The following is a 10964-nucleotide window of genomic DNA, read 5'->3' as shown; positions in this document are numbered from 1 at the left end:
CCATGATTTTAATCTTCTTACACCATTCTGTTCTATATTTGGCTTTGCTTCTCCAGTTTTTGGGTTTTAGTTCATTTGTACCTCGGCTTTTGCTCTAAAGTGAACAAAGGTGACACCCAACGGATAGCGATAACCAACGATAACAAGTCTATCAAATGGTATTGGACGACCGTCGACTTAAAGTATAACAAGTTATCGGCATATCAAATGAACGCATTTTCAATATACTAAATGAAGAAGTATGTTACTAATACATACATTTTATAGTGGAGCCAAGCGCTCGTCATCAATTAAGCTGATAGAGCCAAGTTTGAATTCAGCAGCTCAAAATATTTCGGTCGTTAATAATGGTGCAGAGTCCCCATAGCAGTCTCTAACTCCTTTGTTATTTGCGTAGGCATTGTATTTCAAAAAATATTTAATAATATTTTTTCCATTTTCAGAACAATCATCACAACTACTTACACGATAGTCAATCAGAAACTAAGTATTCAAAATGGCTAAAATTTTAATGAAAATCTCTTAACGCATGAATATACAGAACAGATATATTTCCCAACTTATATTGAAAATGCAGACATCTTCGGGTTGAGTTGAGATTTACACACAATATTGTCTCACCTACTCGAATGTGAGTTTTCTTTCGTTGGAACACTCAAAAAATGATTAATCTAATCTTCCAAAATTATTTCTGCTTTATCTCTCGAGTATTTTTCTCTGATTGTCCTACCAATTATTTATATGAATTCAAATAAACTACTTCTTTCGACATACTATTTAATTTGTGAACACCGTAAGTTAAAGCACCAGGGGCATTTCAATCTCTTGAAAGTGATTATCGACCTTTCTATTTATGGTACCAAATTGAACTGTTAAGGCATGTTGCTATTCTATTGGCTTTGAATGATATGGCGGCCTGATTGCATAGTGTTAAGAGCCTTTGTAGGTTGTCTTCGTTTTCTACAATCGAGATGACGTCGTCGGTTTAACATAGATCTAAATCTCTATCGCCTATTCTGTATTCACGAACCATAAAATCAGACAAATAATGAGACTGAGTCATTATTGATGATAAAATAGTTTGGTGACGACATATCCCCTTCCGCACTAATACAACGATTTCAGTGATTTTTACTGGCGTTGTAGCAATTCTAGAAGTCCTTGACTGTAAACTCCGACAGCATCCTCGTCAAAATTGTTTGAATATCGTCAATCGATTTAAAATAGGTTTTTTTTTAAAATATTTTTTTATTTTAGGAAAATAAGTCAGAGCTATAGATTCAGCGATTAGGGTGGCCGAGAGCCAAAAACTGCGTCACACTCAACGTGGAGTGTCAGGTAAATTAGATAAATAAAAATTAGACTAATGCAGCACCCAAGTGTTCCCGATGTCTGGGCGCACTCTGTTGATCCTTTTTCGAAGTCTACCAAGTATTTTGTGATAGAATACTTGATTCACAATCTGTCCAAGTGGAAAGAATTCCTTATAAACCGCGGAAGTTGAAGCATTATTTACAATTTTGGCTAACAGTCCGTTTTAGGATCGTACTGAAAACAAACTTTAGCCACCAACAATAATTCAAGATCATAAGATCATTTTGAGCCTATTCCAGTCTTCTGCAATTGACATTTAATGTCGTTTTTGTTCTTCTATAAGGAACCATTTTTGCAGTTTTCTTATCTCGAAATCGTGAGTTGAAATATGCTTGACGGTTCCACGGTTGATATTTAGCTCATCTACTATCTGCGCGGCTTCTTCCTCGTGGTTCATTTATCCGCAAGTTTCTCGGCCATTCTTGAACATTTTATACCAATGAATAAAGGGTGTACAGCAAATAGAATCATCATCAAATATTTTTAACACTATACCGAAGTTTTAGTCGCCTAATCGCTTTATATCGCACTAAAGGGAACTAATGATCGCACTCAGCTACGGAGACAGCAGGGTTAACATATAGTTGTTTCGTTGCTCAGAGGCCACCACAAGCTCAGTAAAAAAATCAATCTCATTACTTAATTGTCAAACCTCATATTACGCCTTGATGATATTGAAAAGAAGTTGTCTCAGGTAATCCTCGTTCCTACCAGTATTGGTTCGGTAAGCTTCTGTTTTGTAAGGTGTAAGGTTACCTAAAGAAGATGTAAAATAAAATGCATTAGTATTAAATATGACTTTTTTAATAAAATCATACAATTTATAATATTTAAACGATATTTCTATAATCTTACGCTAAAATATATATATTTATTGAAATTTTGGATTTTTGATAACTTACAAAAAAAGAAAAAGTTCATCACACAATAGGGCAGACACATATATTCATTTCTATAAGTTATACATTAACTATTACGTTAACATTAACTTTGACGTGCTTAAGTGAATACCTATAATAGTATATCAAAAAATCACTAATAAAAGCCTTTTATGTACAAAATTGTACATAACAATGAATTATATACAAATATAATAATATAAACCAAACAAAAATTATAAAGATTCACGATTAGCAAATTCTATATATATATGCTATACAAGTTTTATTTACAAAAAAAGTAATTTCAGTCGAATTGAAGGTTGAAGTTTATAAACAAAACCATAATTTTAACAGTAGTTTAGACTATACAAACATGAAGTAGTGATTTAAGCATTTAACTCCTGCAAAAAATCAAATTAACAAGGTGTAGTGTCGTTACTTCCTTATTGGAAACTCGCGTCCCCATGTGGTCATATTAGAACTTCAGTGCATATAGCTTGTTCCGAAGCACATTACCTATGGTTTTTATTTATACTAGTTCACTGTCACCAATTCAATGGCAAATCAAGAGCACACGTTGACTTTGGAAGCTGTTCCATCATAGCAACTCAACGTGCATTGAGAAAAAATTTTAAGCCGCGTCGTTTTCAGATCGAAAATTGATTCGTTTGTGGTTTTAGCCATAGTAGTAAAAATAATGGTCTTTCCAGAACAGTAAGGACGATTGAAAACATCGAAAACGTGAGGGAAGCAACTCTTGACATACCCTAGGAAATCTGTGGCTGCTTAATCAATTTCTAGCCGGAACAATCCTTTATGTAGAACTCACTTTTTTCACTTTATTCCAAAACCTTTCGCAGGACGCCCTTATTTACTCCAATGACAACAAACAAAAACTGAGATTTCAGAGACTCGCAAACGCGATTAAACTACATTAGCAGTCGCCTCGTATAAATCGTGTGACTGTTTAGTGTGCAATAACTATAATTAGTCCATGGTTTTATGAAGGGCAGTTACAATCAATTCTCTATCAGCATAATAGGAGTTTCTACTAACCGAAAAAAATGTTTAATTTGAAAAATAGTGGAATAGATATTACCAATACTCTTTTTGTTATAATTTTTGAAAATAAAGAAGTTACTACACCCCACCTTGAAGTAAAACAATAAAGTCGAGGTAAAAAAGAGATAAAAAAAAAATTATAATGTGCGCTGGAGACTGGACAAAATAAAAGTGAAATAAAAAAAGTCAAGTTCAATTTCCAAAATTAATCAATTTCAAGTTTTGGAACCATTTACTTTATACCAAACACGCAGTAGACTACCATTACACTAATTTCCACAAATTACTCTGTCTTCTGGTCCTTCGAGCCGGATATAAAGTAGGAACCTATGGAAAACTGAATAATTGTGTAAATTCTAAGTGTTGGTATAATGGTAGAAAGTGGTGTATTCAGTATTTCGAAATTCGTCGTACGGCGATGTCAAATATTGGTTACATAAGTATACTGAAATAAAAATAGTGAATATAGCTAAAATTAATGTGGCTTTAAAGGCAAATGTCAAACAATAAGACAGCTGCAAAAGAATCACCACATGAATGATTCAGATATTGCACATTATTTGGAAGAATCTGATTCCATCATATCATATCATTTCAATCCGTTGATTCTATCACTACATCATTATATAGCATTCTAAAATACTTTTAAAAAAAAAGTTAAACCCTTATTATGACATTAAATCTTCGCTATTAAATGTCGTTCAGATCCGCCGATTTTGCAACGATTTTCGGTTGTAGGGGAATTTCGCACGATCCCTCACTAGAACTTTCCGTTTGAATTGATCCGTCGTCATCTTTCGGGTCCGGCGTGCTTTGCAATGAAAGGGGAATGTTATTAGCATTTTTTTCGCCGAATGTGTTATCGGGTATATCGAACATTTCCGGTGGTGGTTCACTTAGAGAGCTACACATCGATCCTCCCAAGGTAAATCTGCTTTCCTCTACCAAAAAGCTTCCGGCGCTTATGTGTTGTTGACTTTTGTGATCGTCCTTTTCGCATTTCTTGCCTGATAAACTATCGTCGACGTCGTCGTTGAGCAAAGGCATACTACTATTGAACGGTTTGTGGGATATATCGTTGTCGTCTAGAGTTGATAACGAATAATTGTAACCGGGGCTATTTAATCCCGTCGAAACTGCCGCTATTGTTACTTCCGGAATACTTAAACCTAGTTCTAGGTTTGCTTGAAATTCGTTGCCAATTAGAGTAGCTACCTGTTGATTCGCGACGGTTTGTGATATGTTTGGATCTGTAATGGTGATCGGTAGATCGACGTTTTTAGGAACTTGTGTTAAAATATCGGCTTCGTCATCTGGAATTTTTTTATTATTCGAGCTTGGTACTTCCAGAGGTGTCATAATCGGTGAATTCAAAGTTAAGCTTGTTTCGAGTACGTTACCAACGTTTATGGGGTATAAAGCATGGTTAGGACTTAATTGTGAACCTACTTTGGATTGCGTAGGAAAAACGTCAGTATCCGCCAACGCGGCGGCAAGAATATCGGTGTTTTTGTTAGGTTGTGTCGCGAATACAGGATTTCCGTTTCCTTCCGTACTTTCTACGATATTAGTCAGCATCTGACTATCAGTATTCGTATTGATCAATATTTGTTGTCCGTCCGTTTGTATTAAAATACTCTTTCCTTCGGCATTGGCTATTATGTTTGCCAAATCGGTCGTACCTTCCGATAACGATTCTAAGAATTTTTGTGTAGCTATGGGATCACCGGTGACTATTAGTTGTTGACCCTGTTCCCCATTCGAATTGGAAACTATATTAACTGAAGCCTCCGTTGGGGCAACCATGATACTCTCTTCTATTTTTTGTTCAACTGTGGATACTACTTCATTGGCGACGGGCAATGATAAAGGAATTGTTTCACGAGGAATTTCGATTTTGGAGGTACCTAAAAAAGATACTATGTAGTTATATATAATAATAGTAATAACATTAAACAGAAAAATTAAAATCTATTCAAATCTATCTACAAAAACCGAGAGACTAGTTTTCTCAAATGAAATCAATTTACCTATATGGCAATGTATAAATTGAAATATTACGTAGAAGAAAAACCTTGTAGTTGATCTGAAATTGTTATGAGAATATTTTATAGAACATAGGAATATCAATATCAACTCAATTCCCATCTACTGGTGTTAATTTCACTAAACTTGACTGTTCCACTGAATTTCCACTCCACTCTAGCATTCAAATCAGTATGGAAACAATTTCGAGAAGGCGTAGATCAGTACCACAAATATGAGAAGTTTTTAATAATTTATTGAATCAAAACAATTATTTGTGACAAAACTTGGTACATTGATTCAACTTTAGATTCTAAAAGATACGTTATAATGAAATTCCAAAAATAATATAGTTATCCCTGTTTTCTTGAGAATTGTAGCTCTTTCAAATTCTTTTCTATGAACATTTTGTTTTCAAAACCCCCAAAGAAAAAATCATTAGAGATAAACCTAGTGATGTGAAAGACCACTGTATAGCACCTTGTAAAGAAATAATTTTACAGTTAAAACTATTTTTAATCTCAGCATCACCATGTGAGTACCACAACAGTCTTACTGAAACTGAAATTTCATCTGTATACAATAGATTTTTAAAAATTTTTGATTTAGTTTGATTTGAATCATAATTTCACATCAACCTTTGGATATTTATAAATTTTAGCGACAGTGTAACCATTTTCACGACTATTTTATTAATTATTTTAGAATTTAAGGATCTTAACTTCTGGCAATTTACTTCAAACTTAATTAGTGAAAACAAATGTGAACCAAAGAGGAATCCACACTCACACAATACTCTAGAAAAACAACGAAAATGCAGTGGAACAGCTCAATGCAATATATCATTGATATGAAGCTTTCACTGGTAGATTGAAATAAAAATTTGTATAAAGCTCAAACTCATATTCTTATCTTCGGTAAAAAATTTCTAATACTGTATATAAAGAATTTATTTTGTTGGATTTTTACCATCATTAGTCCTGAAATTATCCCTGGTAGGTCAAGTTTCATAGATATTTCATAGTAGGATAGTGGCCAGTCAAGGGCCGTTGAACACATAGACCAGTCATACCCCACTCGACATTACCAAAGACCGATGTCTTATGAGAAGCCAATCAGACGCTTTAGCTTGAAACTTTTCCTGTCAGTAGGCAAGCTGTGTGGCTTGCACAAGTTTTTGATGACGTGGTCTGCAGATTCTTCTTTTATGCACCAGTGTGTCCAATTAAAAGTTCAGTGACTAGTCGAATTTCGCGCATATATAATTAGAGCAGTTGTTTGGTAAGAGAGGCAGAATACTGATCAATGTGCGCCTTAGCTTGCTCATGTCAGGTGTCTCTATCCACCTCCAACGAGTCTGCCTTGCAAGCAGACCTTTGGAGAGACGTGATAGTAACACTTTTAGCTACACCAAGAATGAGTTCGAGACCCATTGCACTCCAACAACAAACCCACTGCACACCATTTCGGCCGTTATAGCTTGTATGGCAACTATGCTGTCTAAGCAGATTGATATTAAATGTGTTCCTATCGCACATCCATATTTAATAACAGGGAATACCTCGGCTTGGAAGACGGTAGCTTGTTTTTCAAGCAAAAAAGATTGGCTTATGTCTTCTGCAGAAACCCTATCTGGAAAAATCATTCATCCTAGCGCCGCGCCGTCTATGTACCAGGTGACTTTATTATTTAATATAGCGAGCTTAGAGTTACCAATCCAATGCTCTCACTCAGTGATGTATGCCTCAAAACCCTTATTATTAACAATCGTAGGCGCCATTCAGTCACAACCCATTAAAATGATTTGACATTCACCCGCTGCCTGCGTCCAGATTTTTGCACGGCCAGTTGGTCAAGCCTGCAGTTCTTTGAGGATGTTCAGCCTGTATGCTGTCCTCAAGAATTCAAATTAAACCGTTAAATCTAGTGGTAGGGACCCTGTAATAGTAAGATACGCGAGACGTTGGACTCTGTCCGTTGGTGATTATTCATATTGAGAACATTGTTTACTACCACTCACAATTACTGTCTGGTCGTTCGAGCCTACCAGTAACCAACATGTTCAATTTTCAATGAAACGTACAGCAATTGAAACTGACACTAAGCTTGTCAAAAAATTCCCAATAAACTAAAAATAATAAATTACCTGCTTGTAATTCTTCTCCTGGATTGGTGATCTTAACGGTAGCCGGTTGAGCCAGAGGTGTCGGTTGGTTAATATTCCCTGCTAAAGCTCCTTGATCTATTTGTAAGACGATGTTATTCAAATCTCCTCCTAATCCGAGGTTAGGATCTAATGACATAAGTGCCTCGTTATTCAGAGGTGTCAAATTACCGGTCTGATCTAAGGTAACTAACATATACGATTGTGGTTGACCATCAACAGTTTCACTAGGTAATGCTAATATTTGTCCTTCAGTTATTGTTGTTTGGTTACCGAGAGCATCTTGGATGACCAATTGATTTAGCGGTCGTTCGATTTGAGGTTTAGGTTCTTCTTGAACCACTTTTTTCGTTTCCGGTACTTGAGGGGTGACTTTCTTTGATGTAGTAGCAGTAAGAATAGATGAATTATCACTTTTTGTTGAAACTGGAATTGTTTTAAACTTCGAATCTTGTTTTCTATTGTAAGATTTGCGGACAGGCGATTTCTGTAATAATTTATGTGGAACAGATTCCGATTTCGACTGAGAGCTGAAATGCATTCCGCTTCTGGCCTTAATAGCTTCTAATTGTTCAGCAACCTAAATACACAGTTTCAATTAATTCAAATATAAAGTTAATAATAAGAATGTATATTTGCAGGCAAACTTGAAGGATAATAGGGACTAACTTATAGATATTCTTGGTAAAGAAATATATATAAATTGGTAGAAATGGATGTCACATTACTGTTACTTGTCACACAAAATTGTAATGAAATTGTGACAGAAAAAAGGTAATTGACATTAACAAAGATTTTTATTGAATATATTCTAAAGATAAACAATATTATTAGGGAAACAGAGGCTGAAAGGGCCAAAAATGCCATTTTAGGCTCTCATAGATCAGTCTAAGGTTCTGAAATCTCCAAGATATCACAACTAGTAATAGCAGATTCTAGTTATTTTGTAGCAATACCTTGGGTGACTAAAAGCATCTTAGATAAAAAAGGTAATTTTGTACATTTTGAATTGTTAATTAATATCGAGTATTGACTAATATTTTTACAGAACATAAAAAGAAAAATTTAGAGAAAATACAGAATTACATACATTAATTTCTACAGAGGGTAGTACATAAAAAAAGAGCGTTTCTCTATGTACTCTATTCATTTAAACACTGAAATGGGTATTTTGAGAATTTTTTGTTCTACCAAACACTTGTTCACATTTTGAGTCATAATAATGATTGTTATATTATCGTCTATCCCATCCTATAGTAGTAGTTTTGGAAATAAGTGAGGGTTATTATGTCACATAGTTTCTACCCACCAATTTGGATTTTTAAGTAACAAACGCACAAATGATGCTATATTCTCCCTCCTAAATAATGTTTACTCCAACCTAAACAACCATCACTCCACTGCAACAAATTTCTGTAATTTTTCTAACGCTTTCGATTTTGTAGATCATAATTTATTAATTAGCAAATTGCGGTACTACGGTTTCAGGAGAGCACATCTTGTATGGTCCTTGCCAAAAGAAGTCAGCTTGTAAGGGTAGATACAATGATGTCTTCCTACAAGCCAATAGAATATGGATTGCCTCAAGGTTCAATAGTAGGCCCTATTTTGTTCCTTATATTTATGAACGACATTGCCTACCTAGACTTCAGCAATAAAATATGTCTCTTTGCAGGCATACTAGTTTCTCTAGGAGCAACCTTGATTGCACTGTACTTCATAGGATCATATCTAACGAGCTAACCACCCTTAAAACATAGTGCGATTCTAATCTTTTGTGTCTCAACGTTTCTAAAACTAAAATTTTATCATATAAAAATACGTCATAGCCTTTTGTACTAAATAACACATTGATGTCGTTGAATCTGTAAAACTCTTAGGACTTGTTGTGGACAATTTTTTGAAATGGGGGTTACATATCCAAGAAACTAAACTTATTAACCTCTGTAACAGTTTATTTGCCATTACTGAGTCGTATCTCTGATATGCTCTCCCTTTTCTTGTGTGATTCAATTTGAACGAAACTTCCAAACTAGAAAAGAGAGCTGTTAAATATTTACTCAGACTAAACAGTAGGACTAACCGCAGGGACATATTTGAAAGATTCAAAATGTCGAGTTTTTTTGTTTATTAATCTTTGAATCTGTTTGCCTAACCCGTAAGAAAGGTTCTCCTATTTTAGAAAGGTCATCACACAGCTTTCCACTTTGGAACGCATAGAACGATCTTTATCTACTTATTGCACTATCCCCATCTATCTAATTATTAAAAGTACAGAAGAACTTTTAAAATAGTCAAATTATTAGAAACTAAAAAAATGTAACACAGTAACTCCCATCCTCCAAAACTATCTCGTGTTCTTATAGGGATGCAGTACATATGAAATTAACTCACAAAATATGAATTATTGTATATCATGCAATTTCTGGAAAGAAACGGGTTTCGGAAGTGATGATATATTTTTCTAAGAATGAAAGAATCATACAAAATGGTTGAATCGTTGGAGAGGTCCTCATTACACCATAGTACAACTTTCAGCTTCAATTGCAACATAAATTCGCTACAATCCTGGGTTTTCAAAATTTTCTAATAATCATCGACACAATAAATAACTTTCTTTACTATGTTTATTATAATAAAAAAATTCTAAAGCCTATATTGTTGAATATGTAATCTTGTATATTTCTAAAAAAATTCACATTTACCTGCTTATCAATATCGTCTTCAGTTGTAGCAATTTTCTTTATCGTTTGTCCGTGCTTGTTGGTAATCAAAATCGTTTTAGTAGTTTTGGTACTTGTAGCTTTTTGAGTAGGCAGGGAGGATGTTGTTGTTCTTTTTACAACTGACTTCATTGGCCTGGGTGTAGCTGCTCCGGTAATAATTTGACCAGCAGTAGTAATGATTTTTTGTGAACTTGTCGATTTTATATTGCTAATTTCAGGTTTTAGAGTTGGAAGTGTAACGGTTTTTTGTACCAGCTCAGGTTTTATTACAGATTTTTCCACCTTTGGAAGTACTGGAGACTGATATCCCAATACTTTTTGTTGGGCTGGAGTGAGTAGTAGCCTTAAATATAAAAAATAGGGTAGACATATTTAGATCTTATTGAAACAAGTATTTAAAGGAGCGTGGACAACAAATTTATGTAAAATATATTTTTTAATAACAGATTATCTCAAACATAAATATTTAAATCCTATCCTAGAAAGTATTTTTATTATGTAACTTCACAAAATCAAATATAGTTAAGGTTCTAAAATAGATGATGTTGATATTGAAATTCAATAGAAATCCAGAAAATATATTAATCATAAATAATCCAAATAATGAATTCAATTCTGTATGTTTGAAGGAAATAGCATACTGCAAATAAGTTTTAAAAAAATAAACCTCACATCTATTTTTCCCTAATTGAAAATATATCAATCTCCAATCATTTTTGAGAATTATTTGAT

General features: G+C 34.1%; 1 protein-coding gene across 1 annotated transcript in view; it reads right to left on the bottom strand.

The window, feature by feature from the left end:
- Positions 1-2160: 2160 nt before the first annotated feature.
- The window catches only part of LOC130446274 (titin homolog), a 28431-nt gene continuing 19627 nt past the window's right edge, over positions 2161-10964 (bottom strand). Inside the window, exons 7-9 of the mRNA XM_056782409.1 lie at positions 10212-10575; positions 7489-8086; positions 2161-5224 (exon numbers count right to left, since the gene is read on the bottom strand). Of these exons, the coding sequence (XP_056638387.1) occupies positions 4008-5224; positions 7489-8086; positions 10212-10575 (2179 nt within the window). The 3' untranslated portion in view covers positions 2161-4007. The remainder of the gene's footprint in view (positions 5225-7488; positions 8087-10211; positions 10576-10964) is intronic.

Source organism: Diorhabda sublineata, chromosome 7 (genome assembly GCF_026230105.1).
Source record: "Diorhabda sublineata isolate icDioSubl1.1 chromosome 7, icDioSubl1.1, whole genome shotgun sequence".
In the NCBI taxonomy this organism is placed as follows: Eukaryota; Metazoa; Arthropoda; class Insecta; order Coleoptera; family Chrysomelidae; genus Diorhabda; species Diorhabda sublineata.
This window is presented reverse-complemented; position numbering and strand designations above follow the sequence as displayed.